At 39.9% G+C, this 25,804-nt stretch overlaps 2 protein-coding genes and 1 non-coding gene across 3 annotated transcripts; 2 read left to right on the top strand and 1 right to left on the bottom strand.

Moving 5' to 3' along the window:
- The first annotated feature begins 9,416 nt into the window (after positions 1–9,416).
- TRNAL-AAG (transfer RNA leucine (anticodon AAG)) lies at positions 9,417–9,497 on the top strand. Its single transcript has one exon. It is a non-coding gene; the product is annotated as a tRNA-Leu (tRNA).
- Positions 9,498–9,828: 331 nt separating this feature from the next.
- LOC115680152 (alpha-ketoglutarate-dependent dioxygenase alkB) lies at positions 9,829–14,122 on the bottom strand. The gene is made up of 7 exons (XM_030603888.2): positions 13,885–14,122; positions 13,609–13,760; positions 12,961–13,277; positions 12,678–12,816; positions 11,457–11,523; positions 11,234–11,355; positions 9,829–10,391 (listed from the first exon to the last, which is right to left on the bottom strand). The coding sequence occupies exons 1-7, from the start codon at positions 13,995–13,997 to the stop codon at positions 10,252–10,254; spliced, it is 1,050 nt and encodes a 349-aa protein (XP_030459748.1). The 5' UTR covers positions 13,998–14,122; the 3' UTR covers positions 9,829–10,251.
- Positions 14,123–14,838: 716 nt separating this feature from the next.
- Positions 14,839–18,770, top strand: LOC115680153 (ranBP2-type zinc finger protein At1g67325-like). The gene is made up of 10 exons (XM_030603889.2): positions 14,839–14,955; positions 15,129–15,174; positions 15,667–15,782; positions 16,692–16,962; positions 17,317–17,393; positions 17,514–17,565; positions 17,662–17,771; positions 17,945–17,969; positions 18,046–18,197; positions 18,408–18,770. The coding sequence occupies exons 1-10, from the start codon at positions 14,947–14,949 to the stop codon at positions 18,408–18,410; spliced, it is 861 nt and encodes a 286-aa protein (XP_030459749.1). The 5' UTR covers positions 14,839–14,946; the 3' UTR covers positions 18,411–18,770.
- The last annotated feature ends 7,034 nt before the right edge of the window (positions 18,771–25,804 follow it).

Consider the following 25,804-nt stretch of genomic DNA (forward strand, 5'->3'; position numbering starts at 1 on the left):
TTTTTCATTTGGTCAATCGAAAAGCATTGATTCGAAAAGCTAGCTATTGCCCTCTTGGAGAAACACGAGTCAAGGCTTTGGTCAAAGGGAGATATGATTAAAGCTGGGGGGTAATGGTCATATTGGGCCGTGATTGTAGGTCATCTTCATCCTCATCTTGAGGAATTATAAAGTGGAGTAATAATAGGCCAATTGAATTATGTGATATTTACCATTTTCGTAGATATGCCATGTATGCATGCCAGTTGCAAATGACATCTTTTCTCGAGGTATTATTTCTAATAATAAAAGAGTTCGGAACTTGGAGGGTTGGAGATAGCCGTAAAAAATCAAACCCTTATCATGGGTCAGAACAAGCCGAGCATAATGACTTTTAAGTATCTTTGCATATATCAAAACAATAAGTTCTTGTCGTTGATGTGTCTATCAATTAACCGGCACAAAATGATGATCCCGGTATAGAATTGTAAAGGCTTCATAATGTATATCTACACGAAGGGTCTTTAACCATGTCCGACTTTGCAAACTTGAGAGCCTGTCGATGGAATAAGGCATATGGTTTTAATTGAATCAATGGAAAATGAGACGACGACGGACCGTTATTGAACCAGCCCGATGTGATGGAGTATCGGAACCAAACGAAGTGCTTAAAAGAGATGTGTATTTGCCTCTAGTCCGGTACGTAGAAAACTACTACTTGCATGACCGGCAAGTGCCTTGACGGTACTCTTGAACGGGATCCACATATAAAGTCATCAGAAGAAAATATTTTGCTTGTCCAAGTACTCATTTACTTTCTTAAAGATTAAGAAAAGAAAATTCTACAGAATCTCAATAACACACTTTAGTAATTTATCTGAACGAACAAGGGGCTCTTGTTCTACTCAATAATTGCTCGGCCACCTCGAGGAAAACCCTAGAAGCTCCAAAGTTCAAGATCTCTCTCTATCTCTCTTTCCATCTCTCTCACATGAGTCCCGTCAACTCACTAAATGAGGCGTAACTTTAGGGGCGAGCGACGTAAATAGAGGGGGATACAATAGTTTCGATTCAACGTCAATGTTTCCGAAGAGAGAGGGAGAGGGGGTGATTATTACAACGTGAGAGACCATCGTGAATAGGTAAAAAGATTGCTTGATGCCTGCCAATGACGGGACACAAAGGCCCTTTACGTGCATGGTAAGTGAAGTTAACCATTTCCTAAGCTACGTGCCTGCCAGCTTTGCTTGCTTGGCCCCTTTATCTCTCATCTCTATCTTCATCGATTGTTGGGTATTTTTCCTTGTGATCCAATTAAGGAATAGCCCTCCATCACGCCCTCTCGCGGTGGTTATGGTTATGGGGATATTTTTCCCTGGGTATATCTCCTTTTACTTTTTGCCTTTTTCATTTTTTTTCAATGAAATGCAAATACAAAATAGCGAAAAAGTTACAAAAAATCTCAAATTATACCCATTGTGACATGTTTTACCCTCAACTTTTTTGTGACATCGAAAACTTCAAACTATGTCAACCGTCCCACATTTACCCTAAATAGTTTCTTGTGACAAAAAAAAATCCGAAACTTATGCTTATGTGACACACATTGATTAATGGGGTCCCTCAGATGATTTCTAACCAAAACAATATAGTTTTTATTTGACTTAAACCACGTGGGCGTCATGTCAATGCCATTTATTTTCCGGTGTCCATATAGACAGATTTTAACGATACTCAATCACACAGGTACAAGTTTCGGCGTTTTGGCGTCACATAAAAAAAATTGAGGGTAAATGTATCACAGTAGGCATAGTTTGAGGTTTTTTGTGGCATTTTCCCAACATAAAATGGTAAAGTACTACATATCAACCCCTTGGCGTTGGCGTGGTTGCTTGGTCTTGAGGTCACACGTCCAAATTCAATCACGTGAAAATAACATTTAGTCGGGGTCATTTACACAAGCGAATGGCCTAGACAAGACTCACACGATGTTTCCTAAATGAGAGTCATAAAATGACGCTTTGCTAGATTTGTCTCTCCGAGAGGCTTGGCATAGACACTCTCGAGAATCAAGTCTTTTACCCTAATATGCAATTCTAAGATCAATATTCCTAGTCATAGATCATATTGAACAACGCCGGATCTTTTACAAATTCCAACTCAAAATCTTATCGATTCACCGAGTGACCAGAAATTAAAGAGTCATATTATCATGAATTTTTGAGTTTCGACGTCATTGTGAGCAATTTATTTCCTGTCACGAGTGTTGAATTTGGCTAGGTGATTTCATTCAACCTAATTAACTTGTGAGGCTAACTCAAACTCGACCTAATAAGTCTAATTAGTGGTCAATTCATGAGCTCGGGATATAGCATACGGAACATAGCTAATTTGGACATATGGCTGTAGCTTTCAGGCTCTCCTGTTTCTTTATATATTATCACTTAGCTGATGTGCCGTCCAAGGTCCAATTTTTCACAATCACCATACAATTATTCGAAGAATTCTCTCTTTGTCAATGCAACCCAAAACATCATGATCAAATGTCATGCCGCCCAAAATAAACTATATAGGCAGAAAGCGAAATCTTTCCAAACCTAAACCTAGGAGAGAAAAAGTACAATGTATGTCAAAAAGAGCACATATATAACTAAATCACCATATAATTTGAATTAAAAATCGTAAGAAAATGAAGAAAATAAATGGAAAAGCGCAAGCAAAGCATGCCTCGTGTTGCGATTGCTGCCACTCGATCTCACCAAGCGCAGGCAAAGAACTCGAAACTACGTCATGGGGGGGCGGGGCTCGAGAGCTCCATCCCATCTAACTTCACCCCCACTTCTCAGCAGGTGCCATGTTTCTTTATGTTGACCTCGAACTAAATATTTCTCTTCCCTTTTCTCGAAAATTAAAAAGAAAAGGAATTGAACTCCAAAATCATCAGTGAATTGAGCGGAAAGAACATGCCCCGGACGATGAATTCGATAGTAACGACAATCATGTCACTCATCAGCCGCCAGAGAAGGAAAAATGGCTACGGGAACTGTTTGAAAAATCATGCATGGCCGACTAAAAGACCGACATTGCGACATCTGATAAGGAGAAGTTGAGGCTGATGGATTAGGTGGTCTGGCCAAGCGACAAAAGATTACTCTAAGGCGATATCTCATCGCGAATTAACAACGGTACGCCCGATTGATTGGTCGGCGTCTAATCTCGATTAAAATAGCCGCCACGGCATTTTCCCCACAGTTTTCGGGAGCTAACATTCATATTCCATACGGCTGGAGCTTAACTCGTAAAGCAAACTCGCAAATACCTTTCAATAATGTTGTCAACCTACATATTAAAATCTTCGAGACAGGAGCATTATTATATTTTTGCAGTGAATAGATAAGAGAGTTTATAATAATCACCGAAAACGAAGTTTGTCGACACATGATGTAGAAGAAGAGAATAAGTAGAAGAAGGGAAGAGGGTGGCATGATTGAAAAGAATAATTACGTGATGGATGGTTTTAGGTGCAAGAAACCAAAGTCGTCGAATATTGAATTAGGGTTTCCATTGACAAGCACTTATGTTCAGTCTGTTTCGCGAAAAGTAAATGATTTGAAAAATATTTTCCTAAAAATGGTCCCTTATATCGCTTGCAAAAATGAACGATCGCAAAATATTTCCATCATTCACAAAGATATTTACACAAATTGTTATCGATAATGAAAACATTTTCCATTGACTAATTATTTCAAGCTATATAAGCGATTATTTGTAGGAAAATATTCTTCGAATCATTTATTTTTCGCGAAATAAACAGAGTGTGCTCTTCCGTCGAAACATGATTGAAGTTAGAGATTAGAAAGGGAATCATATATGTGTTCAATACAAGTCGGCTGCCAAGATCATTACGTATGCTTTTACCTGGTTGCTTTCTTCTCTAATATTTTCCCTTTTGACTTTCTTCTTTTTTAAAGGCGAATTAAGTCTTGACTTTTTCCATTCTATTTTTTTTTATTTCCCTACATTGTTAATTGCAGTTATCCTTCATTAATAAAGGGAAAAAAGATGTAGAACACCATTTTATAAAACGAGCAGTTGGATTGCCATAAGCATTAATGTATAGTGCTTGACATCACGGGCACTTCACAAGTCTTGGAGATAACATATATGAATTTAGGACAACCCGCGATCATACGTTAAATGCACACATTGGCCAAAAAGCAAACTATTGACGCGATCTCCGAACAGTCATGCAAGCATATTAGTTATAAAGAGCTTCGTTTCTTTTAATTAGGGCTTGGATATGCACATTAAGGTGGGACCCACATGAAATCACCGGGCGACATCCGTTCCGTCTATAGAGGGGTATCGTTGATGGATTGGAAATGCTTAGAATAACTTCGGGTCGTATTCTTCTCCGACAAGTTTTCATAATCGGTTGGTTACGATATATAGACGGACATCATCCACATTTATGTTTTGTTAAGTTTGCGTGGGGGGTGCAATTCATAACTCGTATCCGCCAACCAAACGTAAGATTGAAGGAAGACATGGCTGGTTAAAATTCTATGAAAGTTTGATATAACATCACACCATAACATTGCTTCCCATTCATTTTGCAACGTCTAATGGAACACTTTTCATGAACATAAAATATAAACTTTCCATAAAAAAAAACTTACCCAATGGTAAGAAAACTGAACATATCACTTTCAAGTTGAGAAGTGTCAGTCTTTGAATTCATAATAAGCCGGATAATGTCACGACTCACGAGTTAGGCGATAATGATTATTTCTTTTTCTTTCCAAAATGAACTTCATGGAGTAGCCATCGGTCAATTTACAGGGAAAAAAAACTCTACCTGGGCCTGTAATGGAGCCCAATGAAAAAGAATGAGCCCATATGAGTTTTCTAGCTGTTGATTAGTCTAATCTACTTGTAAACATAATAGGACAAGTGTATATACAATTCCTCCCTAATTGAAGGGATCTTGAGTTCATTAACCATGTTCATATTGGCGGATCTCTATCTGTGAAAAAAACTTGTCCGTTCCTTCAAGATGACAACCTCTAGGACAATCGAGTTATATGCTCTAATAGTTAGCGTGTTCGAATGGAATTGATGCGATTGCGACTCACAACAAGGATTAGTCGAACCTCAACGACAGAAAGAAGATCTACCCAAAATTTTGAACCAGCGAATGATCAACAATTTCAAGGATTTGCGGGATGACGACACTCATGAGAACAAATGTTTTATGTGTACACATCAGCCATGCATCGCGAATCAAACCGGGTGACGGTCGCACAATCGGGTACCGAGGAGAGTACGTAGACGGTCCTAGTAAAAATCTATACCAGGAACATGGAACTAAGGGCAGGTTAACAAATGATAAGGTCTTAAGGTACAAAAAGATCTGGTTAAGGGCAATCAAGAAGATGTCTCCTCAAGGTTGAAGGGAGTAGTGTTTGGGATAATGATTAGGTCATAGTGATGTCTTCTTAAGCCATGAAAGTGTCCCCCAACGAATTGCAAACCTAAAATGTTCCTCACATCCCCCCCTCTCTGCCCCTCCCTTTTGCATTGCTTCCTATCTACTCTTCCTCATGCATGGTCACTAATTAGTATGGAGAATACAACACTGCAGAAAATGCTTTTCTTGGGTCCCCCTTCAGAAGCCCCAATCTAAGGGTGCAATCACCCTACGAGCATGTGAACTAATAATTGAAAGGGGGCCATGAATTGTTGAAAGGGGTGATACAATGAGACCAAAGGAATGATGATGATCCATGGGCCCCGACTTGTTTACTGATCAAGGATCCGACAGAATTAGCGTACTTCTTATGGGGTGTTTTGGGGGGGAAAAAGCTGGTATAGTCATTATAACGACCGAATCCAGCTATGGATTCAGCACTTTCCGAACAGCAAGCTCACAAGGTCGTGTTTCGTGTGTCCCCCACAGAGAGTTGAATCATGCATGTCGATGACTAAAGTCCTTGCCGATGGTTGACCCCGCAACCGTAGAGGATTGAAAAAAATAGGAGAAGTTGTAAATATTAGGAAGAAGAAATACAGAAAATGAACGAGTTTTCTAATTGTTATTTTGTTCTGGATTTTCAATGTACATACTAGGGGTGAGTAAAAGGAACTGCCCGGAGTGGACCGAACCGATTGGTTCTGGGTGGTTCCCGAGGGCATCGGTCCAGTTCTCGGTTCTAATGTTGGAACCAATGATTTTCAATCCGGTTCCCAATTCCATGTGTGGAATCGCCCATTCAGACTGAATCAATTTTTTTAATTTCTTAGAAATCTGTAAAAACTAAAAAGCCCTAATCACATTCTTCATCTTACCATCTCCTCAACTCTTACTAATACCCTCTGCTCTAGGGGTGAGCATGGTCCGAGTAGACGGTTCCCATCCTCGAATCGGAAACCGCCTACTAAGGACAGGTTCTGAAAAATTGGAACGAAAAACCACCTGTTGGTTCTATGTATTTACTGGGGAACCGGCCCCAATCTCTACAAAATTGCATTCATCAATCAATACCATGGTTGTAAACCGGTGTGTTCGGTCTTTGATTGATCATGGAAAGACAACCTTACCTATCGATAGCTATGCCTTGGAAATCTTAATGCCATAATGCCTTTCAATTGGTATATGCAAATCATATCTATTGATAGCTATACCTGGTTCGGTCTAGGTGGGCGGATCCATGCTTGGAACCGGGAACCGAACCGGGCCCCATGGGAATTGTCGGTTCTGAGCCGGTCCACTCCGGTTTCAAGCAGTTTCCGATTCCTTTGCATACCCCTATTCTGCTACTAACTCTTACCCTCTACTTGCCTCGCGTTGCTCATTCTTTCACAAACCGTTATCGCATTCTTCATCTTCACGACTCTTACCTTCTACTCGCCTCTTCTTTGCAGGTATTAGCTTTGCTCCCTCCTTCTCCTTAACCCCTGGAGCCATTGCTGCTTCCATCTTATCCTGATAAAAACAAAAGAAACACGAAAACCAGTTAACAACAGTCCTAATCGTGGTGGACATTCTTCGGCGAGCATGTTCCGCTACGCAAAACTAGCAATTGCCGATCGAACTAATCACATCGTAGCATCATAACTAGTAGCCAAAACAAACCGAGCTGCTTAGGAAGCATCGAAAGGCAATGAAGCGAAGAGAACTAAGTAAGAAAGGAAAGGCAATGAAGCATCGGAAGGTAAACTCGCACCACCAGTTCCATTGGTCCACTCGAGAACTGAAAACTAGTTCCAAGATTGGTGGCTGGTTCCTGGTTCCTGGGTGGGAACCGATCTACTTAGGAATCAATCACCCCTAGTACATACTGTGAATGATGGTGGAATTTGAAACCGAGTATTCTCTTTTTCATTTTAACCAAAATTTTAGTGCTCGAACCTTCGCCTCCTTTTAGAGGTCGAGATTAGATCTTGAAATGTTGTGTCTAGTATATTTCATTATAGTTCTAGGATGGAATACGGAATTCCTGACAAATAATGAGACTTGTGCAAGTGAGCATGATTTCACATATTAGTTCACGGAAAGATTTTTTTTTCAAATATGGGATATCCAAGCCTTTCAACTCAATTATTAGGATCGTCAAAATTGTTGATCAATTCTTGAGAATCAATTTATACCAAGGAGATCACAATATAAACTCCAAACGAAAATTTGTTCGACTGACCCACGAATTGCTTGATATCCAATTGTCATTTCATCTGACCAAATAAAAAAAATTGTCATTTCATCGCTATAGCCCGCAGTAAACAAGCATATAGCAAATGCAAAAGGTAAAAAGGAAAATAACTGAAGCAATCTCAAGTCTTAAATCGCTCGTAAGCTTATAATTATAGAGCGCCTTTCAAAATGGTGAACAAAATACGAGACATCCAGATCTGTTTTCTCAAGAATTAATTGCGAGCAATCATGGAGGACATGCTGGATTTTCGAAGAACTATCGAGTGAGATGTTTGTCTTAATCATAATTATCACATCCAGCATTATGGTGCGATTTAGCAAGACACATGATGATTATGGGGCTGTTTAATGCTGTGTTTTGCCTTCTCGGCAAATTATAATTAGCACGCACATGCTTGCATTAAGGAGGTAAAGAAAGAAAGAAAGAAGAAGAATCCGAGGCACGTTGATTTGAAGGCAATCTCACCATCTCTTTCTTAGTGTTTAAGGATTTACTGAAATCCCACCAAACACGATTTGATGTTCGTGGTGGGAGGCAAAGAGCCTCGAGCCCTTCCATCGATTACGTTTTGGTCATTACGACCACCAACGTTTTGCTTCCTTAAAAGGGTAAATAGCTCTTGGAAGAAAGGGTGGTGGCAATTGGCGTGTTAAGGATAGGGCCACCAACCAAACATAATGTCTCGGTCTGTGGGTATTAATGTCTTGAGGAGATAATCTTGGGGATTTACCATATAATTACGCTTGTCTTTGGCTCGGTAACGATGCGAAACATTGATTAATAGATCTGTTGAGATGTACGAACGAGTTGTGTTGAAAAAAGTCTAACATCGGAAAATTTGTGCAGTGTGAAGTAATTAATATATCCAGATTGGCTCATAACTCATTGGCTTAAGTTTTTAAGTGAAAGTAAGTCCAACCGAATATATTGACAGGCTCGGACTTGGACTTTCTCTCGGCGATCTTCCCAGGTGAAGGTATCAATCTTCTGCTGTGATCTCCCAACAAGACTAACACCACACCTGATAAGGGCTCCAATGGAAAATGCTAATGTTGTTGCCTGATGATTGAAGTGACTGGACCAACATTAAAAACTTCACCTACTTTGCCTGTGCATCCTCTCGTGGTCACGGTCGCCATCAGGCTCTATCCCCATACCACGTCCTTACTGTGGTCCTGACAGTCTAAATTATCGACGTATTCCGGTCGCAAGAACTCCAAGCAAATAAAAAATCTGTGCGAACCGGTGGCCGGAACAATCGAGACATCATATGGTGAAAGGGACGTATTCTCCTTCTTGTCGTGTTCATCGGAGATTAGTCGGGTATTTAAAGTATAAACTGGACACCTAGTCTTGAAAGGCACCGTTGGGAAGATTCTTATTGCAGAAAGTGGTTTTGGGTCCAAGACACGTTTCACATCCATTTCCATTCTTTACAATGCCCGCTTGTGCAATGAAAATCGTCATTCTGCACAGCAGCTGTTCAATACGAAAATCTTGTACGATCTATGGGCCTTTGAAAGAGCAGTCCACAGAAGCGAAGACATCCAGCCCAACTCTCTAGCGAAGTGCCAGAAGTGAGCAAGCAATCTCTCTCCTTTCTTTTCTTCTTTTTCTGGAGTGATAAGCGCTAATTTTCATTAGCAAAACAGACATTCCACGGTGCAGATTACAGTTTGATTAACTGTCTTATAAAAAAATTTATTATGCAGGATTTGCCATCAAGTGGAGATGGCCGAGTTGGTCTAAGGCGCCAGATTAAGGTTCTGGTCCGAAAGGGCGTGGGTTCAAATCCCACTCTCCACATCTTCTTGTCCCTCCATCCTTTTGGCCTTTTTGCGATTTTCAATGGTGTCGTTCGTCTGCAACACATTCTTTTCGTAAGTTTCTCACCCTGTACAATAGTGAAAGACAATGGACTCTTGATCTAGCTTTGATTTAACTAGTGTTGTCCTTTTGATGTGTTATGAAGAAGAACAAGATCGAGAGCGGTCTCCGCTAAACAAATCGGAAATTGCCAAAAGATTAGCATGGATAACCTGAAACATTTTCTTAGTCTCTGCCGATCTTCCATTTAGCTTAAGGACCCATAAAAGATAGAGCGGCGAATGAATAGTAGTCAGTAATGGTGAATCGGTGATGGGAAAAAACTATAAAGTGAAGCCCAGCTTCGCAAGACCATAATGGGGCCACCCAGCAAATTAGAGTTTGTATGAGGAAACGCAATACATTGTTATAGAACAGAATGTCACCTAAACCAAAACGGGCTAACGAAGTTCCCTTAACGACTTGTTCGACTCAGCAAGGAATAATTGAAATCCTCAGGAGCAGACCCACAGAACTTGTAGTGTTTTGATAACTTTGCATAAGCACGCGTCTTAATTAACCGGTCAGGTCGAATATCTTTAGCTGTCCTCTCCTCCTTATTTTTTTGTTGCACTTCAATACGGCTCCCGCAAAGTTGGTATTTTTTCTCCTCTGCTCAACAAACACTACACTAGCTATCAAAGAATAAAGAACTGCGTTGAAAATGGACTTTGGCTGCGTATAGTCGTACACTCTAAAAGACTTGTCTGATGTTGATGTTGATTCTTGAGCTTCTGAGGTACTCCAGCAGAAAACAATCATCTTGACGCGAAAAATGCAACTCAAGCGGAGTGATCTCGGCAGTATCTTTGTCTGTAAAGATCCGGGGAACACCTGCATAGGAAAAATATAAGTAGATGCAGAGAGTTAAAAGAGAGAGCCCGAATAGCATTGTCAGATAACCGAAAAATGTATACCAATTACATAGATGCTGAGATTGGTATGACCTACTACTTCGAACAAGAAAAGGCAAAGTGTGGTCAAACGTTACAGGCAAGGCACGCCATGAACACGAGGAATCCAGCACAAAATAAGAATACAATGTTTAGAACCAAGGAAAACTTAACGTCGCATTTTCTCCTCTCTGTTTCCAAATATATCATAGGAATCGCCAAGTGGCTAAATCATTCGTTAAAAAATGTCTCTTACAATTATTTAGACATGCCAAGGCTCTGAACAAGCAATGAGAAGGATAATCATTAAGCCAGACTAATAGCTCCTTAGATTAATACAAACATTGTAGAGTAATAATTAGTGTAGACAGGAAAGAGGGGGTAAGGAACTTCCCACTACCAACACATTGGAGTTAGTAATCTTACATCTGAATATATAATACACCGAAGAGTAATAACCAGTGTAGATTAAGTATGTTTGTTTTGGAAAAATCAATGATTTGGAAAACATTTACTTAAAATATCATTTACAAAAATGAATCAAAGAAAAACATTTTCTTAATCACCCAAAATGTTTAGGCATAGATTGTGGTTAAATGGATGATAATGATAATGATAGTGTTTTCCACTGACTAATTTTTTTAAATGATAAAAACAACCATTTTTAGGAAAAAAGGTCTCCAGTGCGCTAAGAATCAAATTCAAGAGCTTCAACATCTTAATTGGGCATAATTTTATGGCAACGAATAAAAGCTAGGAATAAAGCTACCAAGGAACTTGTACCATGAAAGCATTCCCTTGCTTCTCCGGCCATAAGTACAACATCACCACTTCGAAGAAACATTGCTATAGGATTGTCCTGTCTAGTCTTCCCTCCCAAAAGAAAGATAGCTTTGCATCCCAAACTGTCAGAGAAGTACATATATTGTTAGATTCTCGAAAAAAATTACTCCATCCTCTTTCTTCTTCAAGCAAACTAGAGAGAGGTGGGGAAAACATGATGTACCTCAGGCTAACTATAGGTTTGCTCCAGTCTGCTTCCATGTCATCAAGGTGACCACCCAAAGTATCACCTGAAAGAAAAAATACATGTAAATACCAGATTAGTTATGATTTCTGAGATCATTTACTAGAAAAAGAATTACAATCCTTGATCCGATGAAAAAAGAGAACAACAAGTGAATGCGAAATTGAACGATAATATTATGTACAAGAACAGCCATCAGGGCCACTACAAACTGTTAGGGTGCAGCTGATGACCCAAGACAAGTGTTATGAGTTCTGCTGACATTGGGACTGGCTGACACTGGTCCACAAAGTGGCCAGGTGCTGGATACAGCAGTTTCAAGTTTTAATAGGGCGGTTGCAGCGAGCGGCCTCTACCTATTAGGGGCGAGCAAGAGACATTATGGAATTATCCTGATTGGGAAGCTTCTTATTCCAATAAATTTTTATCCTAGTACTCATAAAATAGATTGTAATGTCTAAGCCATGAAATTACTCATCCTCAGGCTAGTTTGTATCTGATAATGTATCATTATAGTTGGCATAGATGGTTAACTAATTAAATTTTCATTGTTTATTGTAAAATTCTAACACTCTGCAGTTTGCACAATCACTCTCCTATCTTACTTCCTTCGATCTCTCCTCTTTAAGCATGACCTTAGGGTTTACATAATAAAAGTGTCATGTCATTCAATTCCAATTATTTCCGTATGTGAGGTGTGATTGATTAACGTCAACATAATTCCCACTTAACTCAACTTGAGGCAGTTACGATGCTCAACTCTAGCTTGATCGAACGTTATTCTTTTCCAAACACCAGCTTGATTGAAGGTAATGCTTCATAAGCTCAAGCTCAACTGGACTAAACTCTATCATCAGAAAGTAAATTTTGATCTAAAAGTTACAGTACAACCTTATATATCCTTCTCACTTCTATCTATGTAAATAACAATTTACACATGCAGAATTCAACATCTCTATTAGGCTTACGAGCAGAGTCGAGTATTGTCAAGCTTGAGCTTGATGTGTCCAAACGCTCCAGCTATTCCTATTTAAACTCGAAAAAATTTAAGCGGAGTTGTTCGAACAGTTTATGAATCAAACTCGAGTAGTTTGACTCACTTTCGATCTGATTCACACATCCATTCTCTAAGTTCATAGTTCATTTGAAACATTGTCGACTTTCAATATTACCAACGCAACAGAAATCAGAGAAAAGTACCTGATGCAAAGTAATTCACTATTGCAGCTTCAGGTCTAAATTCTTCTCCCCTAGGCATTGCTGGAGTAGCCAGTCTTTTAGCCAGTTGACAGAGTGCATCGGGGATCTTATTGTGTGGAAGAGACACATCATAGTTCCGCTACATCGTATAGAAAAAGCTACTTACAGATCAAAAGCATAACGCTGGCCAGATTAATTCCTATAATGCAAAAGAGATGGCAATAGAAAACGTTATGCAGCCATAAGCATGTAAATCTTTAGCCACTCATTTCCCTTTATTTACCTGAGACCAGTCAAACTGAAGGCCAAGGGTACTCCATCGTAGCTTCCGTAAAAGAGCAGAGGCCGGATACGATGTGCAACCATTTCCTCTCAATGGAACTTCAGCTTCATCAACGAATTTCCAAGTGGGACGATCTCCATCACTCTCGTCTTTGACCAAAACCTTCCTCTCTTTTGCAGCGGCAAAGAGATCCTGTAGAGGGCCATATATTGCATTATGATTCGATCTATTAGGCGGTTGCGGGAAGCTGAGTAAACTCTCCCTCATCCATTGGCACTGTTCTTCTAGACTCAATGCCCCGGGAATGAAATAAAATCCTACATTGTCACGACAAAGTCAAAAACCAAACGAAAAGGAGAGAAGCATATCGATATCTATACAACCCTTCGAAGGGTCTTGACCCGGCGCAGATCGGAAGACAGTCCCAACACTGATCAGCAACTGAAGTTCGCGCATGCTAATTGGCAAATGGTATTCTATACATAAAGAAAATGGGTTTTCCAATTGCCACACGTAAGACTACAAGCTAAACCTCCCCATTTCCCATAGGACAAGCACGTGCAAAAATTCCCAATTCAGGATGAGAAACTTCAACCAGCTAAACAAAAACCGATAAATGCGAAGCAGGCAGTGGACAGCAGCAATTACCGGGCCGACCCTCTAAGCAGAACACGGGCCGACCGAAACCGCACCGAACCACCGCGACGCCGACCGGAAGCTCACCGCCCCGCTCGTGCGCCTCCGAGATGGCCTCGAAATCGATCACGTCCGATACATCCACGGGTTTGGCCCGCTTCTTCCTAGCCAAAGAAAATCACAATACACCAGGCGCGCGAAACCGTGAGACACTCCAAAAAAAATCAAATCTTTATCCTCCATGAGAAGGTTACAGAGAGAGAGAGAGAGAGAGAGAGGGGTGATTACTTTCTCGATGACTTGAGAGGACCGTCGTCGTAGTAGAGCTTGTACTTCTTCTCGGCTTGCCTGAACGCCGTCCGCTCCGACTCGCCGCCGGGAGGCTTCTCCGCGCCGTACATTTTCCGAGCGGGAAGCTTCGATTCCGCAAAGCGAGTCTTGATGAGTGAGAGAGAGATCGATCTTCTACGCTGACTCCATTGTCAGGGTTTTCACGCAGCTCTTTCCTCTTCGTTTTCCTTGGATGCCTGGGTTGTTTTTTGGATGGTTTTCCCAATTTTTTTTTCTATTTGACAAATTAAATTGAAGCAAAAAAATAAATAAAAATAAGGGAAATTTGCAAATAATGACCTGAAATTGAATTTATTTCGGATAAGGACCAAAAGTGCTCTCATTTTCTCAAATTAAGGCATGAACTAAACTTTGTTTCAAATAAGGTTCAATGTAATCCATGAATTTTTAACGTATTTAATGCGTTTCCTAAACATTTTATATATGTTCAATGTAAAAATGTTCAGTTTAGTCCATCCCTGAATTATATGAAAATGTTCAGTTTAGTCACTGAACTTGAATTAATGTAAGAACTACATTGAACATTTTCATATAGTTCAGGGACTAAATTGAACATGTATCAAAAGTTCAGGGAATACATTGAACAAATTAAAAGTTCAGGGACGACATTACACATTGAGTTAAATTTCATGGACAATATTGAATAAATTAAAATTTCGGAGATAACATTACATATTAGGTTAAATTTCAGGGACCACGTTACATATTAGACCAAAGTTCAGAACTGTTTGTATCATTTTCCATTTATTTGATTATGCTTTTAATTCTGGGCTTGGCTACAAAAGCGAAAGAGCCCAACCAGACTTCCTAGCTTGGCGGGCCCAAATGGACCCGGGCCGGACTATCCATGGAAAAATAGCCCGAGCGCGACTCGTCCAATTAATCGCGGCATCGAGGCCAGAGGGGTCGTCGCGCGTAGAATCGAATCTCAACTCGCTCAAGACACCCTCGCCGTGGCCGCCGCCGCCGCTGCCGGTCCCGCGCTCGCCTCCGGCCGCCATGTCTCAGGTACTCTTTCCCCGACTCAGATCCATCTTGGACTCCATCCTATCTCTCCTCGACGGAGCCCTTCGTATCCGTTTGCGGTCGCCGGAATCCACGATTCCTGTCTCGGCCGGATATGTGCTTGTGATCGGTGTCGAAGCGTGTTCATGTGGTGGGTTGTGTTGTTGTTGTTGCAGGTGGACAACAGGAATTCTTCCGCCGCCAAGCGTGCTCGAACCGACGGTAAACCCTCTCATCGTTCTCTTTCTGCGGTGACAATTTTCTTTTTCCTCTTTTGTTTTTGGTATGGGGTAATTTGAGCCGGTTCAGGACGAAGAAGAAAGATGATTGATTTAGAGAAAAGGAAGTTTCTTTTGTGAATTTGATGGCGTAATTTATGTTGTTTGCATGGATAGAATTCTGATTTTGACCTACTAAACGTTCTTTCGACAAAACCGGAAATTGGGACAATAATCGACAATGGCGACGTTATCGAGATCAAAACGGGACCAAGAAGTAGGAAGGAGGAAACCCTTAGGCCAGTCTAAAGGGGAATTCTGATGTAATTAGAAATTCAAAACATGATTTTTTTCTGTGTTGATATCATTGGCTTAACTTACGGTTAGGAATAATTATTATTGTTGGTCCTCAGAGAATAGATAGGACATGCTTCCGCTTCCTTCACTGTTCCTGTTAAATCTCCGTGTCGATATGTTGATTAGGGTAAATTTGCAGGTAGTCGGAGGGAAGATGACTGGACTTGCCCTAGCTGTGGGAATGTAAACTTTTCATTCCGGACAACTTGCAACATGCGTAATTGCACTCAACCAAGGCCAGCTGATCATAACTCGGTAAAATTTGACTGTTTGTGATGTAAATTCTCTTGATAGCTACATGCTCATTTGATAGTTATGGCCACACTCGTGAATATAACACTTAAGTATTATTGTGCTTGTTCCTTTCTTCCCCCTTCAAGATTTTCTATTTGACACTCGATATTCCATTGCTGTGATTCAATGCTAAATAGGTTGTTTGTTTTGTGTTTGTCAAATGTATTTTGTTTGAAAATATCTCCCTGCTAATTTTTGCTTGTTTAAATTAGTTTCGCGAATTCATATACTAGCTTTGTGCATTTCGTGTGCATTATAAAATAGGAGATGGGGCTAGTATGTCGTGTGTCTCTATATCACGATTAATTGTTCTTGTCTTTGTTGGAGGTTAATATCTTTCTTTCCACCAAGATCCCCACAATAATAAACTTTTGTGCTCAAGTTTAATAAGTTTACGTTTCCTAGGCTGGATCCACATCATCATCCAAGTGACTTGTCTGGTCAATGGTTGCTGTTGCTCTTAGATATGTAGTTCGAAATTAACTATATTTCATTCTAACACTGTTAATCTTAATTTGAGTGTTTGGGGTAAAAATGTCATGAAATTATGTTTTAGCTGCCTTTTTCTAATCAAAAGGCAGCTCAAAGAGACTGAGAGTGTTTGGATTATGTGGTACCAAGGTGGTTTGGGATACCATTGCATGCATAAGAATTCTTTGCTCGGAATTTTTAGTTGCTAATCGAAATATATAATTAAAATGGAGGCTCGTATGCTTTGTAAACCACATTCCCAGGTGAAAAGCTAATTAACAATCAATGCACATGATTAGTGATACATTTTCTAAATTTATGTCTGCTCTGCCATCTTTTGGCAATATAATAATCCAAATGTGTTATTGCTAAGATTTTTTGTCTTCTTTTTTTCCTCAGAAGTCTGCGATGAAGCCAGTGCAGCCTCCTCAGAGTTACTCGTCACCATCCCCATATATGGGTGCTGGGGGACCTTCCTCAATGTATATGGGAATGCCACCATATGGTTCTCTCTTTAATGGTTCCTCAATACCACCATATGAAGTCCCATTTTCTGGGGGCGCAGCTTATCACTACAATTATGGTGGTCGCCTTTCTGCTGGTAGTCCTTATAGACCACTTCATCTATCTGGAGCGGCACCTTATTCGAGTGGATCGATGATTGGAAATGGTAATGATTATTTTGATTTTGCTAGGACTTTGGTTATTGTACTGACTGCTGGGTAGCGATTAGGATTCTAAGTCTCGAATGGTTAAAAGATCTTTGCCTCTAAATGATATGTGGCTGTCTTTTTAATATCGTTTGGCCAGAGTTTTTTGGTTTTCATCTTTCACTTTGAACATCTTTTGTTGAATGATTTTCCACATTCTGAGCTAAATCACAGATAAGTGGAATTACATGAGAGAAAATGGAAAGCAGTAATTAACACTGCTTGTGTATTGTCTTAAGGAAGTGTCCACAAGATCCTGTATAATTGCTGATTGTTAAGCTTGTCGGTAATGGCTGCCTTTTGTTGTTTCTCAGGTGGAATGTATGGGATGCCTCCTATGATGGACAGATATGGCTTGGGTCTTCCAATGGGCCCTGGTGGCATGGTCAATGTGAAATTTCTTTCTTTATTCGGATGTTGCTGCCTTTTCCTTTTCACTCTACAACTACGTTATTCAGTATTGCTCTTTCAGATATTATGCATGTCATTGTTCTGATATTTATTCTCTCAGGGACCACGGCCGGGATTTTACTCTGATGATAAACTTCAAAAGAGGGGGGCAGGTTTGTATTCCATAGCCGGATACTGCTTTTTAAATCAACAATAGGAATACCAGTTCATCTCCCACTGACATTATATTTCCTTTAAATACCTTGTAGATGCAACACGTGATAACGACTGGACATGCCCGAATTGTGGAAATGTTAACTTCTCTTTTAGAGAAGTATGCAACATGAGGAAGTGTAACACTCCAAAGCCTGGATCGCAGGTTTGTGTTGCTTTGGCTAACAATTTAGCAGTTTGAGGAGATTGAACTTTGTGGCTTTGATTTACGTGTTTGTTGTATTCCCGAGTTATAATGTTGCTCTTGTCAATTTATTTTAGCTGAAGAGTGTTTATCTTTAAATTAAATTAATGGACTTTTTTTCTCTTCAACTACAGGTTCCAAAATCTGACAAAAACTATAGTAAGTTATCACTGCTGGCCATGTTGCTTGCCTCATATTTCTCTATACTGGTACTCATATGTAAAGTTGCTTTCAGAACAAAAAATGCCTGAGGGCAGTTGGAAGTGTGAGCAATGCGGTAACATAAACTATCCATTCCGGACAAAGTGTAACAAACAGAATTGTGGCGCTGACAAACCATCTGAGGCGGAGAAATCTCTCCCTCCAGCAGAGGATGAAAATGATCAGGTCTGTTGTGTAATGTGCTCCCTGTACTTTCGCTCCCTGAATTTATTGTTGTTTCTCTCAACTATCTGTACAATTATCAATAAACTCAGTGGAAAAATAATAAACAGCCATGTTAAGTCAGTATATGTTCATGAAGTTTTTATCTTCGATTTGTTTTATAGTATGACTTCTTTCGTGCATTCATTGATAAGCAATTGTCTACTGTTCCAGTGAGTACTAGGACATATTTGAGGGTTGAGAAGGTCCAGGGTTGTCGTCCAGCTTTGCTACAATGTGGGTGTCTGAAAGTCAGTCTTGTCGTCCTCATGTTGCAGCGGTTGTCAAGTCACTCTACCCTCTCATAATTCGTGTCAAGGTGGTTGTATCAAATGATGGTTTATATGGTCTTTATGGATCCTTCAACTGCATTATCTGTCAGCCAGCTTGACTGGCAAGGATTATTCAGTTTGGTTTTTGTTTAATACTTTAGGCTCTTGAACTGCAAGTGAGTCATCTTTTCCAGCCAGTAAGTGTTATGTGCATCTACAAAGTTAAAAAAATGCACGGAAATCTCTGGGACTAATGTTTCTGGTATCATGTGTTTAAGTTGTCACCGGGTAGCGGATGATCCAAGGAAAGAGAAAAAGAGATTCTCGGCAAAGGTGAAGTAGAATTGTTCCAAATGCTTTTGCCTCTATGGGCAGAGGTTCTCAAGTCCGGTTTTTTTCTGTTGACTATAAGTTGACAGTCCTAATCTTTTACGTATTATGATTTGGCGTCAGGTATTCCATTGAGAGTTCTATTTCACGCTGAATGGGTTAGATCCACTTTATATGGACATAGAGCAATGTTAGGGATACGAAGTATTTGCTAAATATTCTTTACTAAATGACGTGCTGGCACATATGACATTCTTTAATTGTGAATTGCCAAATATTTAAAGAGTGGGATCCAATGAGCTTATCACATTCAACAATAATCAGTTGTCATATCATTTAGTAAACAAATTTTAGTACACTTAGTACATATTGCACTTCTCATGAGCATATGCTCTTAGATGAGGTTTTCCCTTGCCATCATTATGTATGTCAATCTGACTTTAATTTTGGTTGAAGCTGCACGATGATATTTCTAATGTAGTCGTATTTTTAAATATCAAACTTCCTCACTGCCAATGTCATGAAAGAGCAAGTCAATTTATATTGAACAATCTGTTGCCACGAGTACTAAAATGCCCTGTCTCTGCGTTCATAGCTGCTGCAAAACATTAATGTCTGCATTCCAGGTTTTCCTCTTGCATAGAGCATTCTGCCTTTGGGGGCAGCCAGGGCATGTAGCATTAGGAAGGGGGGTGTTAAGCTGCTTCAAGCATCAGGAACGAAGGTTTAGTTTAGTAATGCACCCTTCTTTGTAGAAAAATGCTAGAATATCCCAAACTGTACACGATTTGTTGACCAATTCTTTGGTTTAGCTTTTTTGCAACAGTTTCGGCTGTGAAAAAGGTTATTACAGTTTCTATAAGGCATTTGGCAAACTCTTTATCGTTGCAGCACTTCTTAAGCTATAGCAGCTTAGAGCAACTCTGACGAAACTGTCTCGTTTAGCTTTGTCACGCCTAAGTTTTAAGGTGTTGCAATTTTAAAATATATATTACCAAGCATGCAAGTTACGGCATATTACAGCACAATAAAGCTACAGTTCCTAATTATATCAGTTTAGTATCTCTAGCGTCGTTCTTTTCAAAGCCGCATCAAGCATCGTGGGTACTTTGGTTTGTGATTAGTCTTGGTGTATCTGTTCCCTGGACATATCAAACCATTAACCCAAAAAAAGAGCTAGTGGGGGGTTGGGTGTTTTGTCTTTGAATACGTAGCTCTGAAACTTTACCTTCGCTTCGTCGATTTCTTGCTCAGTTTCTCTTGTTTAAAGTAAAAGTTCACAGCTGATTATAACACACCGAAGGGTACTGTAAAAGTGCGTGCTTTTGAGTGCTTTTTTTGGGCCTTGCGACTCTCTCTGTTGCTGTGCTTGGCTCTGGTCTCTTTGGTCTTTTGGCTTATGATACAGCGCACTTTTGGAAGGCTCGAAGAAGAGACCCGCATACCGATAGGACGTCGTCCTTCACCCCGTAAAAATTCAATTCGAGCGCTCCTTGGTCAAATTACTTTACGTCTTTTCCTTGTTTAAACATCGCGTACAGCTTGTCCTTTCATTTGCCACTTATTAATGGTTTTGCTTTGGTGCTAGTGCATGTCCCTAGCCCTTACGTTACTGGCTAGCAACATTCATGATTGGCAGCTTTGATTTCAGCCTGTCGGTTCTTCTACTTCCTTCCTTTCATTCAGTTTATTTTAAGGAAGAAAAAAAATGTTTTAACCAGGTTTGTACTTTTTTAAGAAGCAAGAACGATCAAAATCCGAAAATATAATAACTATGAGTCTATGAGAGAATTATATGTGAATTTAACGTCGTCCCGAAATGAATTAACAAATGAATCAAAGAATGAAACTTTTATTGAAACAAACCAGTGATTTGTAGGTGAACTTTGTTCTACACGAATCACATGCGGTTGACCACAGAACAAACTGAGACTAAGATAATGAATTTGGGAGTTTTGCTTGTTCCTGAAGTATCAAATATGTGGAAAAGAAAAGGCACCAAAGATAAGTTCTCTGGAATGCTTATATGCATACACACACACACACACACACACACACACAACGAAAGGAATTAAATGGGGTATGTGTTCGAGTGTTTGCAGAACGACTTTTCTAGTGCTCAATCAACCGCCTACGAAGATACAAGTTTGATAAGACCAATTGAATAGAATTACCATTAAAATGAGGTACAAACAAGCTTTTGCGTTCATACTATCAACCAGATAAAAGGATTGAAATCGGTTTAGTAGTCAACAGAGGAGTAATGCTGGTGACTGCCGAATTTCATCAGCAAAAGAAAATGTCAGAACGGCATTGACGATGCTAATGTAGACGAAGGGCCGTCCAAACATGGATGGATTGTCTCTTCAAGATAGAAAGGAGGATTATCAGACGGAAACTTGACTTGCCAGCGGCTTGCGCAAGTCGGAGATGGAGACATTAAGCCTCGATTTACATAAATTTCAAGTTGGCATCGGCTCGGTTCGGTTCCGTTTGCACCGGACACGACTCCAGCCATCCTGTGGCCGGCGGATGGTAATCTGACTGAGCTCATTCACACCGAACGTGAAGCACGCATGCTCAATTTTCCCTTCTCTGTTCAAATAACATTTCCTTTTCATTTGGTGGGGCATTTGAAAACGCAACGTGGGAAGAACGTCATAAGAGAGGGTGAAACGGGGAGCAGCAGATCGTCACCCCCCACCTCCACCTCCCCTCCCCCTCGTTCAAAAAAGCGATGCAGCACACGAGTAAAAGGAGGAGAAACTCCATCATTCCGGTCATTATTACGACCCCCATATCATATCATACCAAAATTTCTTCATTATTTTTCTCGTCAACTTTTTCTTCACAGTCCCACCACCAAGAAGAAGGACTCCTCTTCCCAAGACAGCACCTATCATTACCCACCGCTTCTCCCCCCCATTTTCTCCTCCTTCCACCACCTCGCGGACTTGCCAAAACCTCATCATTGTCACCTCCTCTCTCTCTCTCTCTGTCTCCCTCGGACTTATGACTCCGTGGTTACGAGATTGCCCCCGCTGTCTCCCTCGAAATTACAGTCCCCGCCCTCCTTTTTCTCGTTCAAAAAGCAGGCTGCTCCTCCTCCCCCGCTTTAGTTGAGTCGTGAGGCCTGAAGACTTTCCAGTTTCCATCCATGTTTGGATCCTAAAGTAAGCGAGGATTGCTTTGAATTGAGATGACGTGTAGCTCAGTCGTGCGGGGAGCAAAAGTTGCGACAGCATGAGGTGGACCAGCTTCTGGGAAAACGTGAACTTGCTAAACGGGGAATTACAATGTATTAGATTGTCGAACTTAATACAGTAAACGAAAGATATGTCTCAGGTACGATCTCTGTCTTTTGTTTTCGTTGTTCTTTTTAAGAATCAATCGCATGCCGACAAAGCATGAATACGATGAGATGCAGATAACGCTCGATCCGATCCGAACCTTCTCCTCCCGATTAAACTAGTAAGGGGAGAGGTGAGATGTGCGAGAGACGACAGGAAGTGCTTCCTTGGAAGCAAGGACTTGGTATGCTTTCAGAGTCTTTTGACTAGTTGTTCGGTTTTTTTTTTCTTTTTTTTGGCCATTTGATGTTGGTTAAGACATCAAGTTTGGGTAGGAGGGGAGATGGCGTGCACAAGTTCTAAGGTAGGAGAAAGCAAACGGAATTGGAAACTTTCGAGTGAATAAACATTCATTAGAGAGTCAGCAAAAAGAAAAGCTGATGGAAGGGCCTCCCAGAGCGCCCGTAGCAACAAGTCTGTCCAACCCCCCTCAATTGAAATTTCACATAGGCGTGAGATTTCGGATTTCGTGTCAAATTCCTAGGAGATCTACTCCACAATAGTAACTTAGGGCGGATGACTTTCGACATGATCAATTTACGTGGGACGTAATCAAACGCGTTCATGTCCTCAATGGGTAGGTCCGTTTTTTTAGCATGTTGTGTTTGGTTTGGACCCGTTAGCCTGTTTATAGTGTGTTTAGAAATGTTTAATCGAATAGGTTCATATTCGAATTGACATGATATGTCTACTAGTTACATTTAAATGCTTGTATGGACATCCAAACCTATGTTGCATGCTCATGTAGGGCATCATATCTTAAGCACATCAATCATGCCGTGTCATACGTGTAACTCGTTTAGTAAACGTCAGGACGGGATTTCAATGTTATGATACGAATAATTAACGGGTCGTGTTCTCAAATCAGACCTAAATTTGACATGACGCTTTAATTGCACGGAATAATGGGTGAGCCTAGATGCCCTATTGACACTACCTTTTGTTGAAAAGTGTCTTATTTAACATGTGCTAAACAACATTACCAAAAAAAAACATGTGCTAAACAATCGAGAACAATGATAGACAATTAATCTACCTAAAAAATTGATTTATCAAGTGACGCGACAGACTGCAAATGAGTATTTAATCATATTCCTAACATACCCAATATAACCTAGCATATCACTTTATATACCAATTTTATAATCAGCATTGAATACCAACATTATGAAGAGAAAAAACAAAGGTTACGATACCTAATGCGCTTAATTTTTTGTAATATCCTTAATCAACATTTTAAAAATCAAATGGTTCATTATTAAGAATACTTAGCAATTATCTCGCGATTCCATCTCAAATTTTAGGATTAAGTTATTTCAATTCTGTAATCTTAATTGATGATCTACCTTTCTCTTTATAATTATAGACATTGAGCCAGTTTTAAAAGATATAAATTAGTTCACGTGCATTGCATAAGACTCCATAAAACTGTGGGTACGGTGTCGCCTCTCCACAATGGCTAGAGCCTTGTGTCGATAAAATGCTAAGCAGGATACAGATTTCCATATGTGGTTAACTTCAGCAATTATTTTGAAGAGCAATGTTCTTTTACAGCCCATTGACTAAATAAAGAAACTAATGTATAGGAATACATAATAACATCAGTACATAATTCCAAATAGGTTTTGCTAGATCACCAACCCTATTACATGATCTGGGAATTTTCATCACCATACATTAATTAAGATAAACAACCAAAGATTTAATGTCCGATCATATAGAGTTTAGTTTGGTAGAAAGAGCGACGGGAGATGTCCTCACGATAAGGAATTTCTGTCATTCTATCGATAAACACCTTAAGAATCCGTATAGTACGAGTATAGGCACCATTTGTCGACCATTTATACCTTTAGAGCGATTCAATGCACATCAAATCTCTATAATGAAGTTTGTTAAAACTCGACGTAGACACAACATTAGGCATAGGCATGCTGACCCGATAGAGAAGAACCTCGATGCATTCACTGAATGATGCATCCCATGTGATCAGTTGAAAAATACTGAAATAGATCAATTCCCAATTTCATGACTTGATTTTTAGGTAAGACATGAGAACAATTTAGGCTAAATTTCAAGTGGGAGAAATTAAAAGTTTGGTGGGCCAATGGCTCCTAGAATGCAAATCAGTGCAACATGCTGGGTACCATGATGAATGTTTTAGCCGAATATACAAAAAAAAATTCATTCAAAACCCACCGATCGATTTGGGGGAAATTCAGAGAGCCCCACGATTTGGCATTGAAATGAGTAAAGTCTTCTCTGATTCCATCACGACTGCATTGGATGTGCGTACAATCTTTAGAAGCAAGTCGGATTCAACTGTGCACTCGATGCATATGATCATGATGAATTCACAAAAGGGAAAATAATATAAAATGAAAAGAAATAGAGTTGGATCATGATGGCTCGGTTGTGCGAGCATTTTGAAAATTGGTCTTGTGATAATTAGGTAAAAAAGAGCGTTTTGCGCCTTTAGTTTTATAATTATGTACTATATCAAGATTTAATTAAATATGCAATTCGCATATTGCCCAACTTTATCCCTAGCTATCTCAGCCATTCTATGCTCAAATTTTACATTAGTAACATCACAAAAGGCTTAAATTTTGACCACGCTACGTGGTACGTATTCTATACACTCACGTAATATACTTGATTTGACATTTTAATAGATTTTTCGTTAATCCTCGGACACGAGTGAAAATGGCTTTTCTTTTTCCTTTTCCCGTAATAAAAATTGTCATTTGAATTTCAGAAGCGAACACTTACCCATTGCGAAAAAAAGGAAAAAAAAAAAAGAAAACTTTTTTCTTCAAGCCCACGATCGACTCGTCAAATCACGTCCACGATAATCAGATCTCGGGTTACACCATCCTCGCCGCCTCGTTGAGGACGGTCATCGCTTCGATACCGCGGTCGATCGACTCGATGGGGCGACGAATTACACGATCCCACGGTAAGAAGCGACTGCTCTAGATTATATTATTTAGGGATAAGTGCACTAGAAGTCCTAAAACTTATCACAAAAGTGCAATTGAGTCCTAAAACTTTCAAAAAGTGCAAATAAGTCATAAAACTTATCATGAAAGTGCACTTGAGTCCTAAAACTTTCAAAAAGTGCAAATAAGTCCTAAAACTTGTCACGAAAGTGCAAACAAATCCTAAAACTTGTCACAAAATGCAAACCAGTCCTAAAATTTTCAAAAAGTACAATAAATGGAAGGACTTGATTGAACCAATTTATTAAGTTTTAGGACTTGTCAGCACTTTCGTGACAAGTTTTAGGACTTTTTGCACTTTTTAAAGTTTTGGGACTCAAGTGCACTTTCGTGACAAGTTTTAGTGACTTGTTTGTACTTTTTGAAAGTTTTAGAACTCAATTACACTTGCGTGATAAGTTTTAGGACTTTGAATGCACTTATCCCTATTATTTATGGTCGTGGCGTTAATTTTCGCGAAAAGGGAAAGCTTTTCAGGTCGGAATATCGATACGCGAAAAAGGGGGGGCCTCTCGCCCTGGGAGCAATTGGGTGGGGAAGGATTGGACGATCGGGCAAAAGGTAATAATAAGTTGCCGCAATTCTGAACAAAATCATCGTCATCATCAGAGACTCGAAAG

Source organism: Syzygium oleosum, unplaced genomic scaffold (genome assembly GCF_021117445.2).
Source record: "Syzygium oleosum isolate NSW1041296 unplaced genomic scaffold, Sole_v2.1 Sole_v2.06, whole genome shotgun sequence".
NCBI lineage: Eukaryota > Viridiplantae > Streptophyta > Magnoliopsida > Myrtales > Myrtaceae > Syzygium > Syzygium oleosum.